Source organism: Quercus lobata, chromosome 5 (genome assembly GCF_001633185.2).
Source record: "Quercus lobata isolate SW786 chromosome 5, ValleyOak3.0 Primary Assembly, whole genome shotgun sequence".
NCBI classification, from domain to species: Eukaryota; Viridiplantae; Streptophyta; class Magnoliopsida; order Fagales; family Fagaceae; genus Quercus; species Quercus lobata.
In genome coordinates this window covers 27,865,995-27,884,988 of record NC_044908.1, presented here as the reverse complement: position 1 = coordinate 27,884,988, position 18,994 = coordinate 27,865,995, and the positions used below count along the sequence as shown (strand labels likewise).

General features: G+C 32.3%; 1 protein-coding gene and 1 non-coding gene across 2 annotated transcripts; one reads left to right on the top strand and one right to left on the bottom strand.

The window, feature by feature from the left end:
• Nucleotides 1-909: 909 nt before the first annotated feature.
• On the bottom strand, nt 910-982 carry TRNAF-GAA. Its single transcript has one exon. It is a non-coding gene; the product is annotated as a tRNA-Phe (tRNA).
• Nucleotides 983-14,767: 13,785 nt separating this feature from the next.
• LOC115990276 (probable transcription factor At5g61620) lies at nt 14,768-17,944 on the top strand. The gene is made up of 5 exons (XM_031114123.1): nt 14,768-15,017; nt 16,369-16,580; nt 16,668-16,733; nt 16,952-17,074; nt 17,792-17,944. Exons 1-5 carry the CDS (start codon nt 14,768-14,770, stop codon nt 17,942-17,944), a joined length of 804 nt encoding a protein of 267 aa, XP_030969983.1.
• Nucleotides 17,945-18,994: the final 1,050 nt, after the last annotated feature.

Sequence of the window (18,994 nt, the reverse complement as noted above, 5' to 3'; positions counted from 1 at the left end):
TGTAAAATAGTTTGTATTTCTAGCATTATTTGTGAAAGAAGGGACACGTGTACATCTACTCCACCATTTTCGCAAAGTTAAATTTTTACATGTAGGAAGGCAAGGGAACAAGATTGCACACTTATTATTAGCTAAACATGCATATGGCCTTTTAGATTTTATAACTTAAATAGAGAAAAATCCATGTTTCTTAGAGCATGCTCTTGCTCATGATGTAGTGACTTTATTTTCATCTGAATAATAGTTACAAGCTTTTAATTTTTTTTTATAAGTACCATTAATCCTTCAAGTATATACCATAAATTAGTGAAAATAAATTATAATTTTGAAATTTCACATTCAGTCATGAGAAATACATAAATCCACAATGAATATGCTATTAATTATAATTTCTTGTATTCTAATCCATTGGGATTTGAATTCTCTTGCAGCCGAGCTGTATGTTGCTGTATTGTTGGCTAAAGCATGTGGTTTGTACCTTGTACTTTGTATTTCTGATGCTTGTATTTGGTTGGAAGATTTGGCTGTTGGATTTATACAGGCCATACTTTCTAACGTGCTATTAATAATATATATTTCTAACCTTTTCTAACAAAGATTTTTTTTTTTTTTTTTTTTTTTTTTTTTTTTATTTTTTTTTTTGAGAAAGCCCCTTTTTTTTTTTTTTTTTTTTTTAGTAAGAAAGACTTTTTTTTTTTGATAGGATAGGAAGAAAGAGTTGATTTTAAGTTAAGTGTGCCATCTTATTTTCCTAACATTATACGCATATCTTTTTATTTTTTTATATATTATAAAAATACTTCTAAAAAAAAAAATTACTTATAAATTAGATTAAAAAATATTGGGGTTTCATTAGATCAAAAAATATTGGGGGTTTCCTTATTAGAGTTCTTTTTTATGAAAAAAAAATGCGGTGAGCGTGGATCGAACACGCGACCTTCAGATCTTCAGTCTGACGCTCTCCCAACTGAGCTATCCCCGCCGCCTACGTTCCTTATCAGATTTTAGTGAGTGAGGAATGAGGATGGGTAAGCTTAGTGGAACGCGTGGAATTCCTGGGTTCGACCCCTGGCGTAGGATATATATATTATAAACACGGTATCAAAAGAAACTAGCCGTTGGTTCAAAAATTCAAAACGGCGGTGCTAATCCTAATTAACAGATTTGGGAAACTACTTTTTGCCAATCAATCCTAAACAGATTCGGCAAATTGGGAATCATTTTATATATATATGGTACAAAGGTTGTAGATTTAGCCGACTTAAATTTGTTTGTGCTTCTGGTCTGAATTAGTGTAATTGTAGAAAAAAACTGGTTCTTGGTTATGAGCATTGAGATGGTTAAGGAGGACATGGATCTAAATCTGGATCTGGGTGTGGGTGTGGAGGAAGAGGAGGAACATTTGGTGCCCGGTTCTATTGTTGAGGTGTTGTACGGTTTTTCTTGGAAAACAGCAATCATCTTTGCAACACCCAAAAACGAGGACGACGATTGCTTCTTGGTTCGGCTACTTGGGGACGAGTTTGGTGGTTTTTCTGCAGTGAAGGACGTGCAAATAAATAATTTTCTTATCAGGATGTGCAGGAGAAAGGTGGTCCGTGAGTGGCTGACATGCTTGCTATGTGTTTGGGAAAAGTCTGATTACGTTGATGAAGATGAGGACGAAGAAGAGGAGGATGGCTACCAATGCCAAGAGGAGAATTGTGGGAGTTACATAGTTTATGCTGGAAAAAGAAGAAGGGGGGCAAAGAGATCAAAGTTACCATCCCATACACATTGTTCTCCGCTCAAAAAACCCCGGAAGGAGGAGGAGGTGGCGGTGGAGGAAGAGGAAAGAAGAAGAAGGCTGCTGGTGTATATATTATCATTACCGCGCTCAAGGAGAACGTGGCTATGGGATAATGAGATTGAGAAGTATACGCCTTCTCGCTGTGAATGCAATTTATTTTCTGGGTCTCATATTCATGGCAGTAGCGATCACAATTTACCATCACAACCAGTGATGGGTGACATGTATATACCTGATGAGTCTTATTCCTCTGGGTGTGCATCTTCTTCTGTTGCTAGCTGTTCTACTTCTACCCAAAATGTTTCAACCTGTGGCTGTGTCAAAGACATTGATCGTGACAGTGATTATTATTTTAGTGATGCCGAATCTTCTTGCTGGTGAGGATTTAAGGGATCTGAACAACTCAAGTTAGATCTTCCCATGTTAACACGGCATATTCCTATTAGTTGTTAGTCAATTTTGCACAGTAGTAGTATTTTTCTTTTCTTTTCTATTTTTTTTTTTTTTTTGGGGAGGGGGGGGGGGGTGGGGATGGGGGTCTTTTTTCAAGAACATGGAATAGAAGATTGTGCCTTGTTTCTTTATCAATTAATGGTAATGCTATCTTCATTTTTTAAATCCAAGGAGGATCTTTACCTCTCATTTTATTTTTTGTTCTGTCCATGTCCACTACTAACTTGTTTGAGGCCATTTTTATTTTTTACTTTCCTGGTTCAATTCAATGATTATACATATATGGAATGGAGCTTCAGTCTGAATTAGTGTGATTGTGGAAGAAGACTGGTTCTTGGTTATGACTTATGAGTTGGTTGAGGAGAACATGGTTCTAAATCTGGAACTGGGTGTAGAGGAAGAGGAGGAATATTTAGTGCCGGTTCAATTTATAAAAGTTGCAATCTTCTATGTATTTAGAATGATGTGCACAGTTTATCAAAAAAAAGAATGATGTGCACAAATAGTATCACATGGCAAGTAGCAATTTGTCCATCACATAACATATTTGGCATGTGTCAATGTATTTAATATATTTGCCATGTTTCAATAATAAATGGACATAAAAAACTCACCCTTAAATGTTCCCCATTAACCTACCAATTTGTTCATTCATGGAGGTTTCTAAATAAAATTAAAAAAAAAAAAAAAAAAAAACCCTAATGTATGCCAATATACGTCTTGTATGACAACCGGTTGGCTCTATGAATCTACAGTACAATTGTAGTGGAAAAAAACGGGAGCTATAATTACCATGATCAAATAGGAAAAACCAGAAAACAATAAAGTAATTGTTTATGAGCCTGACAATTAATTGCTCTTATAAAATTCAAGAGAACAAAAAAGGAAATAAATACAACCTTTTTTTAGAAAGAAATAAATACAGCTTAAATGGGTCTTATTCATTTTATTTGGGAATAACAAGTAATTATATATATAAAAGCTGGATCTCATAACTGATAAATGCACACAACGATGACAAGTGATGCAATCTTCTATCTATTTAGAATGATGTGCACAAATAGTGTCACATGACGTGCCACATGACAAATAGCAATTTGTCCATCACATAAAACATTTGATATGTGTCAATGTATTTAATATATTTGCCATGTTTCAATAATAAATGTACATAAAAAACTAACCCTTAAATGTTCACCATTAACCTACCAATTTGTGTATTCATGGAGGTTTCTTAAAAAAAAAAAAAAAAAAAAAAACAACAACAACAACTACTAATGTATGCCAATAAACTTCTTGTATGGCAACCGGTTGGTTCTATAGTACAATTGTAGTGGGAAAAAAAAAAAAAAAAAAAAGAGCTATAATTACCATGATCAAATAGGAAAAACTGAAAACAATAAATTAATTGTTTATGAGCCTGACAATCAATTGCTCTTATAAAATTCAAGTGAACAAAATAGGAAAGAATAATGCTAGAGATATAAATTATTTTACAAACTGCTGATGTGGTAAGTAATTATTGACAAAGGGAGAAGTGATATTAATAGTGAGCCTAGATGAAAACCAGTAAGAAGATGAAAACCAGTAAGAAGTTGGCCACATTAGTACTTTCTCACCTCTCTCCTTATATTGTATTTTTCCTAGTCATGCCTCTCACAGTTTTTTTTAACAATTGCTCACTGACTGTTTTCACACATAACACGCATACACTTAGCTAAATTGAATACTCAACTTGATCTAAAAATTGATTATTAATTTTTAAGTTCTGTACATTTTTAGTATATGTTATTTTTCTTGATCTCTAAACTGCTGAAAATTAGAAATAATTTTTTTTTTTTTTTGGAGAGATTGAGTTAATAAAAAAAAAAGTGCAAAATGAAAATAAAATCACTTTTGATTTGTCGGGGCGAAAAAGTTTCATTTTCGACAAATGAGATTTATGTTGGGTTGAGGGGTCTAAACCGAAACTTGACGATGGGCTTGATTGGGACTGATAAGAGTAGCCCATAAACAATCCCTACAGCAAACACGTCAACACGGTTAAAAAGTATGTTGTAAGAAATAACCCAGCAGTAAAATGTTTCTATAGAAAATGACCTAGTGATAAGGTGTTTCTGCAGAAAATAGTCTAGTAGTAAAGTGAGATAAAACATGATAAATCTCTAGCTGTTAGCTACTTTATAGATTAAGGAAAATATCTACACTTTCAGACTCATCATCCATTAGCTCTGGAGAGGAGTCTTCTAATACAACAATATGAGGGAAAAATTCTATAGTAACAGTTACATCATAACCATTAATAGTAAATGAATAAGTAAATATCATAGATTCCATTATAACAAATAATGAAGAAAACTTAGTGTGAGATGAAGGGAGAGAGAGAGATCTCAACTAGCACAGCAAGATCATTATGGTACCAAGACATGCTTGTGAATATATAGTGAGTAATGAGTAGAGAGAGTTATTTGTGAGTAGTATGAGTAATGAGTGGGAGAGTATAGTAAGGCTACTGGAGCTTTCTATTGGGGGTAGATAAGTATTTATGAGTAGAGTTATGAGAAGTGTCTTTGAGCTAGGAGTTGGGAACTTAGTTTCTGGGCTTGAAACTAAGAACTCAATGCTTTTTTCAGAGCTTAGAGAAGGTTTAAACAGAGAAGTTTAGGGAAAAATCTTTTCTAGTGTATGTCTTAGTGTATCTTGGTGTCCTTAGTGTGTTAGTGAAGCATTAATGGAGAGTTTCATTTATATTTGGGTTTTATATGGAGTAATTAGCAAATAATCTCTGCTAAATCTTTCTCAATCCTCAGAAAATCCTTAGAGAATCGTTCATAGGATTTTAGCTAATAGTGGTAAGCTAAACTTTTAAAAGGTTCTTGTTGTTTTGGGTAATAACAGCTGGGATTCTGACTTAGCATTGAATGCTGATTGACCTTGGCTGATGGGATTAGAGCATGCTTTAAGCTAATGATCTTGGTTATGCTATAACTAGAATCAAAGCTCCCTAGGGCAGATTGGATCACCCCAAGCTAGGTGTCAACCTTGGAGCCCTTGTTGGGAACTCTGCTGAGATCCCTTTGGTGCCCTCCAAACCACATTTTCCTAAATTTCCCTATTTGGGATTCATGTGCTTGTTCCATGAACCAGAGAATACATGTTTTTAGTATGAAAGTGAATTGATTTCAAGTTGTTTTAGGAGCTTTGATGGCCTGGTCATGGCTACTCTTGGTTCTTAACTGAATGGGTGGAGAAGAAAGAAGTGACAGCTGGCTGAAGCTTCCCAACTTTCTGTCACATCACTTTCAGCTTTATGTCACTTGAGAAATGATGGGATTTCAGCTTGTGAAGAAAGGGTTTAACCCCTAATGGACATGTGTCCTCTTCTGATCTGATTGGATAAGTTGGGACTTAATGGGAATGGGCTTCAACTGTTTAGTTGTGCTGAGATTTGGCTAGTCACCTCATGTGAGCTTCAGCTGCTAGAATTTGTGTGTGAGCTAGGCTGGCCTAACTGGGCTTTGTAGTTAAGCTTCTTTGGGTTTAGTTATTCCTACAAAATGAATAGTTTTACCATGGGTGATATATATGGGCTTTCATAAATCTTGTAGGAGAAGTATTTTTTTTAAGGGATGAGTAATTATATTTCCCATGAGTGAGGGATTTATATATGTAAAACAAGTGTAAAAAAAAAATAGTATTTGAGCTTTGTAAGTATAAGCCAAAATAGCATTTAAGCTTTGTAAAGTAGTGCTAAAATAGCATTTGGGCTTTAAGCATAAAGTAATTGTTTTTGCCAAAATATTGCTTTGGTCTTTGTAAAATAGTTGCCAAATTATTATTTGGGCTTTATAAAATAGTGCCAAATTATTATTTGGGCTTTTAGAGATAGTTGCCAAATTAGTATTTGCGCTTTGTAAAAATAGTGCCAAATTATTATTTGAACTTTTAGAGATAGTTGTCAAATTAGTATTTGGGTTTTGTAAAATATGAGCCAAATTAGTATTTGGGCTTTATGAAAATAGTATCGAATTAGCATTTGGGCTTTGTAAAAATAGTGCCAAATTAGCATTTGGGTTTTGTAGGATTTTGCAAAAATATTGCCATGTAGCAACGGACTTAGTAGAGGTGCCACATCGTAGCGGGTTTTAGAGATGCCACATCGTAGTGGGCTTTAGAAGTGTTGTGTAGTAACGGGCTTTGTAAAGATGTCGTGTAGCAATGGGTTTTAGAGATGCTGCATTGTAGCAGGTTTTAGAGATGCCGCATCGTAGTGGGCTTTAGAGGTGCCGTGTTGCAACGGGCTTTGTAAAGATGCTGTGTAGCAATGGGCTTTGCAAGGGTTTTGTTGGGCTTTTTGGATTTCCCCACAAAGTAAGTGCTTTTGGGCTTTTTATAGAGATGGTATAATTTTGTGGCTCAATATGGTAGCAATATGGTGAGTATTTTTGTGAAAACCCAAGTTGGATAATATATGGGCTATAATGAGTAATATTAGTGAGAGGGCCCAAGGCAATTTATGGGCTTGTGTATGGAATATTTGTGAGAGCTCAATAACATGGAGAATATTTGGGTAATATATATATGAGGAATATTTATGTGAGTTTAAAATAATGTGGGGGCTCATGTGGATATTTTGTGAGTGGGCTAATGAAATTAAAGCCTGAAAATTTATACCTCAACATGATTCAAGTTCAAAAATCTTTGATTGACTTAAAAACCTTGGAATTTTGATTATGTTTTTGTTCATAGCTTTTTCTCTACTCTTGAGGTTGATTTGAGTTCACAAAACACCTTGACACATGAAAACACTTTGCATGCTGAATTTTTATATCATTGAGATTTGAGATCTATATTGTATAGTTTAAATTGATCATCCCTAGAATTGTTTGCATGCATTTGTTCGTGGATCACATAATGTCAAGTTTGCATATATTAAAAGAGAGAATATTTGTATTTATGTGAATCCTTACTTATTTAAAATTTTAGTTTGTATTTCTTTATTTTTTCTCCCACCTCCTAAATTTTTCCCCAAAACTGTTTTTCCCAAAAATTGTTTTATCATTCCTATATTGTTATAGGGGGGAAAAGCTGTTTTTAAAACTATGTTTTTAATAGGAGGAGTTGCCTCTATTTTCTATAGAGCTTATTTCTTTTATTTTTCCTTAATTGTCTATTTTCTCTTGACCTCTTTTGTGAATGTTTCCTATCTACCCTCTAATTAGGTTGTCTTTGTCAATATGTGACAAAAAGTGGGAGAGATTTGGAGAAATTTGGGATTCATGTTTGAAAGTTAATTTTTAACAGGTTTTAACTTTTTTATATATTTAGGGGGAGATGAAATTGTGTTGAAAGGGAAAGAAAAGAAGTTTTTGATGTATCTAACTGAAGTGCAGAGTTAGTTTGAATTATTGTTGCATATATGCTATTTCAATAACTTTTGTAGGTTTATGTACTTTGGGATGTTTGTACCCATTGCATATGGTTTATATTTTCTTAGTTGTGTTCAACAAGTTAATATCAAACTATTTGTTGTATGTCTCACATGCTTCATGCTTATATTAATTACAATGTATGTTATAGCATCATGATTCATATTATATATCTGTCTTTATTTCCACACATGCGTTGATGTGCTCTCTCGATTGTTTTAGGAAAAGATAGGTACATTCCAATCAAGGTCTTCTGCCTCTTCTTGCAACTTCTGGGTTAGGAGTCTTAGATTGGGATTTGTGATTTATTTGGACATTTTATTGTCTATGGGAATTATATTTCAGTTACTGAGAGTGTAGCTCTTGCCGACTTAAATTAGCGTGTGCTTCTAGTTTGAATTAGTGTAATTGTGGAAGAAGAATGGCTCTTGGTTATGAGATGGCTGAGGAAGACAGAGATCTAAATCTAAATCTCGGCGTGGAGGAAATGGAGGAATATTTGGTGCTTGGTTCTATTGTTGGGAAAATTATTGAATACACCCTGAGTACCATAAATGCATACCCCCCCTCTCACATAAATCGTGAGTCTCACCATGAATTTAATTTGTGGGACTCGCAATTATGTCAGAGGGGGGAGTACGCATTTATGGTACTCCGAGAGTACTTAATAATTTCCCTTATTGTTGAGGTGTTGTACGGTTTTTCTTGAAAACTAGCATAAATTAAGGTTTTAAAATGCAAAAAATTCAAGAAATGGAAATAGATGTATTGAACAAGCTCTAATCTAGGATTCTGTTATTGCTACTATTAATTGAATAAAAGTGCCATCTTCTTAAAGAATTGGTTTATATATTGATACAATATGTTGTAGATGTTCCATAAAAGAAATTATTGGTACATGTTGATGTGGTTAGGAACCGAAATCTATCAAACACATTTGAAGAAAAGTTGCAAGAAACTTTTGGATTAGAATGGGAATTCTGAGGAAGCATCAAGATTTTTTTAGCCTTCCTTTGGAAGATTGGCTTACAAACAACTGTTCTTCAATTTTTTTTTAATGAAAACCATATAAAATTTTTAAACATACCCTACATCATTCATTTGTGTTCAATATCATTCTACCTTAGTTTACTCTTTACTTTCTATTGATTTTCTTTAAACAATCAAATGCAATCTTAAAGCATTTGACTTATTGTAATGGTTAGACAATTATAGTAACTTTGCAAGATAGTCCCTGAATTTTTCGGAAATTTATTAAATACTCTCAGAGCAATGCTCACCCCTTTCACATAAAGGGTGGGACCCATGTGTGAGATCTACTCTTCATGTGAGAGAAGGAAGCATGGCTTTGAGAGTATCCAATAACTTCTTGAACTTTCCTAGTATTGAATACTTTGGTAAGATTCTAGGTGAATAATGTTATAAAATTATATATATATATATATATATATATATAGAGAGAGAGAGAGAGAGAGAGAGAGAGAGAGAGAGAGAAATGAGTTTAAGTTACATCTGTGTAATTTTGCAAGAGTTACACCATGTTTAGGTTGTATATTTCTATGAGATTTGTTAATGTTGTATATTTCTATGAGATCTGTTAATTTTTATTTATGTTGGCAATTCATGAGCAAAATATAAGTTTTAAGTATCTTTAGAAGTTTATTTTTGAAGACAAAATTGCTGCAAAGTTCTGCAATTTAATTAGGTGCAAATCTAGAAATTTCGATTGATCAAACCTAATAAGTTTAACCAATTGAAAATTGTAAAACATACCAATCTATAGATTTCAAGCCTAACAAGATCTAACAATTAAAAAAACTAGTTGTGGATCCCGCGCGTAGCGCGTGATAATATTTTTAGTGTGGACTAGACATTCAAACACTATCTTTGTACCACACACACATATATATAGACAATGTTATATACAAAAAGGAGTAGTAAAGAAACAAAGTTTAGGAAACAACAAAGTAATACTATATACAAACAATGTACAAAACATGTAACAGTTGCAAATGTATAATATGTAAGTTCAACAAAAAAATATATAATATGTATGTTCAACAAAAAAAAATGAATAATATGTATGCTACTGTATCACACTAATCCAAAAAAAAAAAAAAAAAAAAAAATCAAGACATGAGGAGGACTCCAAGATCCTCATTGTCAAACTCCATCAAATATCTTGGATCTTGACCTCCATTGCAATCCTACCTCTTCTTCTATAACTTTAATATCCTCTCTTCTATGGTATCTCTAGCAATTATCCTAACTATCTTTACTTCCTCCTTCTGGCCAATCCGATGAACCCAATCCACTGCCTGATTTTCAAGAGCTGCATTCCACCATGGCTCTAAGAAATAGACTCTAGAAGTAGCTATTAGGTTTTTCCCCATACCTGAGGCCTGATGACTTGCAAGCAAAACTGTAGGTGCATTTGGTCTTGGATCTCCAAATTCTTTGATCACTTTAACCATTACCTCTTCATTAGTAGTCCCATCTAGAGACAAACTTCTAAAACCAGCAACTTTTAGCAGCTCTGCAAGTAACATCAGCATCTTACGAAACTGTGAAAATATTATTGACTTTGTAGCTGGGTTATCATCTCTTGATTTCTCAAGAAGTTGTAGAAGTGATGAGACTTTCAAAGATGAATTACCTTTTGAAGAGGATGGTCTGGCATCATCAGCGCATCAGAAGTTTCAGGAGCTGCTGGAGTTACCGGTTCAGATGGTTGAACTATTCTGCGACACATGGGCAGGTACACTACACCAAAATAAGTTTATTACATAAAGTATTAATACAACAAAATATATAAATAGTAGTATTAGACAAAATATCGTATCTACAGGTTAAAATTGTTGCAATAGTAACTCAAAAGTGTTAAATTATTGCATCAACAATAATAAATTGCAAGGACTTATCATTTTCAGTTGTAGTAGAAGCTTTAATACATAATGGAAAGTTGTTGCAATAACTTAAAATGAAGATATTGTTGCAATAAATTGATATTAATTTATTGCAACAAAAATTTTGAACTAATAGCTTATTGCTACGAAGTTATAATTGCAATAATTTAATATAAATTCTTTTACAATTTATTGCAATGACAAATATGAAATTGCAATGAAAATATCATTGCAATAATCTTATATCAATTATTTATAATCTATTGGTCTATAGCAATGGCAAAATGAAGTAGTTATCTATTACAATGAAGATAAAATTACAATAATTTGATCTAAATTATTTTTTTTTTTCCAATTATTTGCAATCTATTGCAATAAAATTCATGAAGTAATAGTCTATTACTACATGATATTCAAAGCAGTAAATTGTTTATTGTAACAAAGTTGTGATTGAAATTTTTAGAGTTTATTACAACAAATTTTTGTTGTTGCACCAACCTATACTTCAAATTTTATTGCAACATGTTGTGTCAACTATTGCAATGATTCTTTTCACTACAATAAACACTTTTTCTTGTAGTGATATACTATTTGTTGCCATCACATCTTTTGCCTATACATGTAGTTACAAACCTGTTTCCATCGGAACACTTCTATTTCTTACGATCATCATCAGCAAGAGTACCATATGTCGTCAAAACTATACATGTTGAAATGGCTTGAATTTTAATGACAGTGGATTAACATTTTGGCTAAGCATTAAATGCTATGTTATATGAATAGTCAAAGAAAATGGCAAGGAAACAAAACCGACTTGAACAATATTCATGCATGACCGAAATATTTGACTTCTATGTTGAAAGAAGTATTGCACTATTCTCTCATGTTTTGGAACGTTTTAGATGCATCCATGCTTCACCTTTTGGCCGAAAATACATGCAATCCAAATTCATGCATAGCCGAAATATGTGACTTCATTAATTCATGAATTGTCAAGAAGAAGTGTGCTAGCCGAATTGTATGAATTCTTTGGCAATAAATGCTTAGCCACTATTGTTGACTTCCTTAACAATAAAAGTCTCTAGTGTGCTGAAAGTTTTGGTATTTCAACTGGAGCTTGGCTATAAATAGAGATGGAGCAATTGAGAACAACAAGGCTGAGTGGGAGTAAAAGGAGAGTTCCTAGGTGAGCTAGGGAGATAGCAAAATAACTTATTCTGTGTGTGTGTGCACCAGAGCTAGGAAGTTGTGTCTTGCAAATTGTCTAAATACAATAGGGTGTTCTCTACTTATTTGTGAGAGAACTAAGGGTGTATTTGGGGTTTGGGTTTGTGTGAGAGTGTCTTCAAGTTATTATTGTAATCTCCACAGTTATAGTGAAAAAATTATTCTGTCGCCTCCCGTGGACGTAGGCATATTGCCGAACCACGTAAATTCCTTGTGTCATATTATCTTCTCTCTCTCTTCTTTAATCTTGTGTAAACAAATTTATTTCACCCAATTTTCACAACAATACATTATCCTGAAGCACCTCAAAATCATTTGTTCTAACCTTTCCATTATACTCATACACTCTATACTCATACACTCTGAACGTTTCTGGACAATGTTCTTCTATTTGAAATAAACTCTAGACAAATTCAGCAAGCCCTTTTAGGATATAATAGAACAATCTATGATCCGCATTTGCAAAACGATGGTGCCACTCGCTCTTGTTGTAGTAGCATTATTACATTTCATATACCTATTTTTGCTAGGGAGAATGTAAATAATGAACTTTTAGATAAACTTTTTGAGTAGAGTATATGGAAGAATTCTGAGCTCCATAGGTAGGGTTTGTGATGATGGAGGGATTGGTTAGACTATCTATTGTGAAGTTTTTAATTTTAGTGTACTCCAATATTTCATTATCTTTCATCCAATATCTCATTGTTTTTTGCATCATCTGTTGAACGAGTGACATTAAAAAATGTTTAATTTAAAATAAATAATCATGCAAAAATAGTTTATAAATAAGTCATTCAATTTTACTACATTCACAAAAATATTGCCAAGAATCTTATAACTTAATTGGCACCTTCCTATACACAAAGTGCTTGAAAGTTTAAGGAGAAATGATTTGAACTCCAAGATTAACAACATATTGTGGATAGGACATGGATTGATGGACCCTTAGATCATTTGGAATATGCCTGAGATTGTTATTGTTATAACCAATAATAAAAATATAGCTTTATATGAAAGTATTAATTTGTTCACAAGAACTTTGAGGTTGATCACATTAAAGGATGACAAAAATTTACCTTCGTGCTCGACTCATTCTCCCTTATGTGGATTCATTCAGTCCTAAATAAGTGACGAGGCCGGGATGAGTTTTTGTTACATCACCCTGCCCCAAATGTGTATACATGAATTTTGATTTGATATATACTTAAATTGTTTTTGATATATAATTTTAATTTTTTATACGTATTTATATATAATTCTTTTTTTTTTTTTGGTACATATTCTATTGTCATCTAAAAAAAATTGATTTCTCTCTCTCTCTCTGTTAATATTCTCATGGATATCATTCATTTTTTTTTTCTTTTATTTTTTTAATCTCATGGCTATCATTCATTTTCTCTTATATTTTATCTCATTAATGTCTAAATCACCTAATTAGAAATAGCCAAATACGTATAGTTAACTTGTCCTCGTCCCTACCTGCATTGCTTTTGCTCTACACAAATTTTGGAGGTGTGGTATGAAGTGTAAAGACAGGTACTATTTTAGTCCTATCCATCGATCCATGTGTTAACTAACAGACCCAAACGACATCGTTTTCAAATCCAAGCAGGCAAGCACGCTCACATCAGCATATCATGTCGTTTGGGTCTGTTAGTTAACACACACACACACACACATATACATATATAAATATATATATATATATATATATATATATATATATATCATACTCTCTAACTTTACTAAAATAAAATTCGATCATGTAATTTCTAATTTATTCATTTCAATCCTAAAATCTTGCCTTTTATTTAATATAGTCCTTTCATCCACTTTGTTAAGTGGGTTGTCATTAAGTGCCCCTAAAATGATGTTTCAAAATTTGATAACTAGCAAAACAATTGTGTTTAAGACACTTATTGAATATTGACACATTGTACTAGAAGAGGATAAAAAGACTCCATTGAACATGGAAGAAAGATATAGGATTTAAATGAACATTTGAGACGATCGTGTTTAAGAGTTAAGACACTTCATGACACATTGCACCAAAAGAGGATGAAAGGACTTTATTGAACATGGAAGAAAGTTATTGGATTTAAATGAATAGATTATAAGTACAGAACTCAATTGAATTTTGGAAAAGTAAAAGAGTGTAATTTCTCATTTAGCATTTTTTAAGTTATGGCTTAAATTTATATATTTACTAGTATATTAATTAAAAATTATATATAAATAAATTGAGATATATTAGTAATTAATGAGCCACCAAAAACTTTAATAAAGTTTTAACTAAAGTAAATTAACTATCTTAATGAATCATGTTAGGGTTTTAGACTCCAATTGTCTTAGATTTAATAAAGTTTTAACTAGATAATTAATTAAATTAACGAGCCACCAAAAACTTTGATAAAATTTTAACTAAAGTAAATTAACCATCTTAATGAATCATGTTAGGGTTTTAGACTCCAGTGGTCTTAGATTTAATAAAGTTTTAACTAGATAATTAATTAGATTAATTATGATCTTGATTAATATATATATATATATATATTGCTAATATGATTTTTTTTTTTTTTTTTTTTAACAATTCGATTTTTTAGGGTTTTATTTTTAGGACTAATGCAAAAGCTTGAGGGGCCAACTGTAAATTGCTATGGTTTAAATCCTAAAACTTGGTAACACGCACCACCTTATTCATGAGACTCATGACACATATCCGACGGGGTAGAGGAACACTATATTTGGAATGACCGAATCACCGACTTATCCACTATATATGTTGGTAAACAAGGATTTCTTTGCAATCAGTAATATTAACAGTGTTCATGATCAAGAACACTATATATACTAACCCACATTATATAAGCCTTTGCACACCCATACACTACAGACCGAGATTTTCCTTGCTTCTTCTCTTTTGTTTATTGTAGGGGTTGTCTTTTTGGAAGACAGCTAGAACAATGGTGATGAGGGATTCTCTAAGTGTAAGAAAGTGCTTGCATTGTGGGCTCAATGTTCACAACTCCAGCGGTATTGCCACTGGCAAATGTGTCAAGCTTTTTGGTGTGTGTTTGCGAAACAACGGGGATGATCATGATCAGGATGCTATGAAGAATCGCGTTAGCATGGAAAATCCATGCTACGAAAAGGTCGAGAGCAAAGATGGCGAAGAAGATGATGCTAAGGATCTCGCTAATGGCATTAATCAACGTAAGGATGTTTTTGTGAGAACGAAGAGTTTAATTATACATACATATTATGCCTAAATCGTTGTTGTTTTATATTATTTGTTCTTATATATGGGTTACTGCTTGTAAGTTTTTTTGTGTGTATATTTGCTTATTTGGATTTTGGATGAGTTTTGATTTAAAAGACTTATGTTTTGTACATGAGTGATTTGTTTATTTTGATTAAAAGTTTTTTTTTAGAAGATTATGGTTTGGCAATATATATATTTGCTTGTTCTTTACAAATTATTACTTTTAATTCATTAAAAAAAAAAAAAAAAAAAAAACCTACTTTCAGTTTTGGTTTCTGATAGAATTCGATCACCACAGTTTTTGTTGTTGTTGGGCTTTGTTAGGTTAATGATCTTCAGTAAAATCTATCCATTGATATATGATTTATAATAATATATGGGATAATTTTTAATTTTTTTTTGCTCTTTTGTGTTTAACTGTTTATTGTGGTAATTTTTCACGTACAATTTAGACTGAAATCTGATTTTTGTGACATGAAAAATTAGCCACGACAACGGCACACGTATATATATATATATATATATATATATATATTATGGTGGATATATTCCCTTCATATTTCAGTGTGTGTTCTATATTATAGTTAGTACTGCTGTTATTGTTACTACTTGTAACTTTTTGTGCGTCTTAATTTATAGCGTACTGTGTTTTGTATGAACATGGGATTTATTTATTTTTATTTTTATCTTTTCCTCTTTTTTTTGGGTTAAAGATTAGAGTTTGGTAATCTATATATTTTCTTGTTCATTACAAATTTTTACTACTTTAATTATTCATCCCAAAAAAAAAAAAAAAAAAAAACTACTTTAAGTTTTAGTTTCGGATGGAATTCATCACTGATTTTCCTTTATATTTGGTTTTGTTGTTGGAATTTATCTTCAGTAAAATCTATATATTTATTTATATAAGATATTATAATTTTAATTAGATGGGGCTGTTTTTCTCCTTTTGTGTATATTTTTGCATTTTGTCCAATATATTTTTGAATGAAATCTGATTTTCAAGAATTTTTGAATCCTTACATGCTATAATTACTCGAGAATATATACTTTCTAGATTGATTTGTGGAGAGTAAAATTGGCTAGCATTTATTTAATTATTCACTAATTAAAATTTATGAATTTGAATTCCTAAATATATCTAGGCTTGTAGCACAACAACGGCTAAGAACAAGAAATCTCGTATTCTCTTATTTAAGAAAGTAAAAGATTGTCTCAATATGGTGTTTGCTAAAAACTAGTTATTGTTGGACATAATTGTTATTAGAACTTTGTCAAATACTTTGTTGTTTGTTTGTTTAGGGAGACGATGGACTGAAGAAGAGCATAAACTATTTCTAATTGGGTTGAAGAAGCTTGGAAGAGGTGATTGGAAAGGAGTTTCAAGCAATTTTGTAATCACTAGGTCCCCGGCTCAAGTTGCTAGTCATGCTCAGAAACATTTTATGCGACAACTTGTAATTAATAAGAAGAAACATAAACAAAGTGTGTTCGACCTATCTTTGAATGAAGCTGTAATATTTCTCTCCCTCTTCCTTCCTCTCTCTCTCACAATAACACACACATTTCATAATGTGACTATAATATTCATGCAACTACAGGAACTAGCTCCAAATGATTCCCCAATTTCACATACAGAGAAAAGTGATACTGAAAAGGCAGTAAAGGTAAGTCCATCCATCCCAAATTTATTCATATATTGTATAAAACAGCATGTTAAAATAAAATGCCGTTTTTCTCAAAAATAAAATAAAATAAAATGCCGTTGTTAACTTTGTTATGGCTTCTACTCATATAGAGGTAAAGTCCATATATCAACAACCATTGTTGTATCTAAATACGGTTGAAATTTGTAAGTCTTTAATGGCTTCCTTCAATGATATAGGCTACTACAGCATATCAGCATAATGAGAATCGATTTCCACACATCGCCATGGGTATTCCACCACTTGCTCAAATGCCGCCCCCAGTATTTGGTGATCCAAGTTGTTGTAGGATTCCTTCCACGGTAAGAAACAATTTGATTTTTGCCACATTTTATTTACTGAATTGAAGTTGATATTTTGTATGGTAGTAAAATAAAAATTGATTTAAACCGAGTCTAATTTCACAGCATAGTATGTGTTTTATCTATAGTATTGGATAATTGGACGATAACTACGTATACTATTAAGCTAAAAACCTTGGTTAACGATCTTTAGATGCAACTTGTCCTTACATTGTTGTACCTTGTGAGGAATTAGACCATCGTTGGAACACTGCTTATAAGTTATAACAACCGAAATTTTACTGTCTTGAAGTGCTTTTGTTTTTTTAAATTATGAGGTTTTGGGTGAGGGATTAATATGAAGAATTCTCAATGAAACAAGATTACTTAATAATGGGGCTGGTGGAATCTACATTCTTGACTAATCACTGTTCTCTTATAGAATTCTATTGTGAATAGGACAATTATTCTTGATCTCTACCATGATTAATTGCAACCTCAGATGATTCTAATAGCCACATATGGCTTGTTACCAATTACATCTATTTAAGCATGAAATTTAATTTGTAACTTCTCATTCACCACTAAATGTGAATAGCAATATCTCTTAGCACAAATGTAGTATGAATTTCCATCTGTTTTCTGGCTAGATTTATCGAATATTTGTTTTCATTTGAATATTTCACCTTGCCAAATTGTTGAACCAACTGTTGCATGATGATATTGCTGGTTTAATAGGTGAATTCTGCCAATCAAAGTTATTCATCCCGGTTACCTGGAAGAACCTTGCTGAATTATGGTACTTGTGCTCCTGATCTTATTGAACCATCCAAATATCCAATATTCCATCACCACAGGCGTTCCTCGCACACAGTGATCATTCTCGATTAGGTCTTACTAGGCTTTCAATGATTGCAAAAATGCAGTTGAGCATACAATTGGACTACCTCACCCTAAAGCAAAGTTATCCTCTCAGACATCTATAGTGACATGAAAATTTTGATACGTTGAAACTTATTTTTGCATTTTGATTTATCAGTTGGTGGCTATAATTTTTTTTTTTTTTTTTTTTTTTCAATTTTTTTTTCGGAGATATATGATAGAAATCTTATTTAAGAAATCAAATAAGCATAGCTATATTGACCACATCTCTAATTTTTGAACCTTTAGATGTTTTACACTATCTACCCTTTTGCGATCAATAAACCTGTGGCAAGAGTACTATTTCTGTTCTATTGCTAATTATATCAGTCTACAGGGTAACATAACCTACACCATCTTCTTTAAGTAGGTGTCAATCTTAATTAGCGATTGTATTCTCTGTCTAGTTCATCTAGCTCATAAACTCAATTCATATTATATTTTCATCTTCTTGATGTTGAAAAATAATATAGGTGACATCGTTGGCTTTGAAGTCCTTTTCGCAAAAATGTTCATAAGGAAATCCCTCATCTCTCTTCTTAGTTCTCAAATCCCTTAAGTCTCTACCACCATTGGGTTTGTATTTGATTTTGATTTTGGGTTTGAGTTATGGGTTTTCAGCTAATGGTTTAATTTTGAATTGATTTTATGTGAATTTTGGGTTTGATTTTAAGTTGATTTTGTTTTGGGTTGATTTTGAGTTGGATTTGGAAAGGGTTTTCCAGTGGGGTTTGAGTTGATTTTAAGTTGTTTTGTGTTGATTTTGAGTTATTTTTGCTTTGATTTTATTGATTTTGTGTTTGGATTATCAAATGTTGAAATGAGTTGTGGTGGTAGACCAGTGATAATTGGGTGGTGCTGTGTTTGTATTTGATTGATACTTTCTTGATTGGTGTTGGTCTATAACAGAGGAGCAAGAATATGAGGGAGAAGAGAAAGGGCAAAGTTAGAGTTTTAAGTAAAAGTGAGGGCAATTTGATAACTGAACCAATAACCCAACGAATAGATTCATCAACGCAC

What these genes read in the sequence shown, in the direction of transcription:
- LOC115990276 (XM_031114123.1), top strand. Translation starts at nt 14,768, where the DNA reads ATGGTGATGAGGGATTCTCTAAGTGTAAGAAAGTGCTTGCATTGTGGG. An exon ending in CGCTAATGGCATTAATCAAC is followed by an intron (nt 15,018 to 16,368) that starts GTAAGGATGTTT and finishes TTGTTTGTTTAG; the next exon opens with GGAGACGATGGACTGAAGAA. An exon ending in GTTGTAGGATTCCTTCCACG is followed by an intron (nt 17,075 to 17,791) that starts GTAAGAAACAAT and finishes CTGGTTTAATAG; the next exon opens with GTGAATTCTGCCAATCAAAG.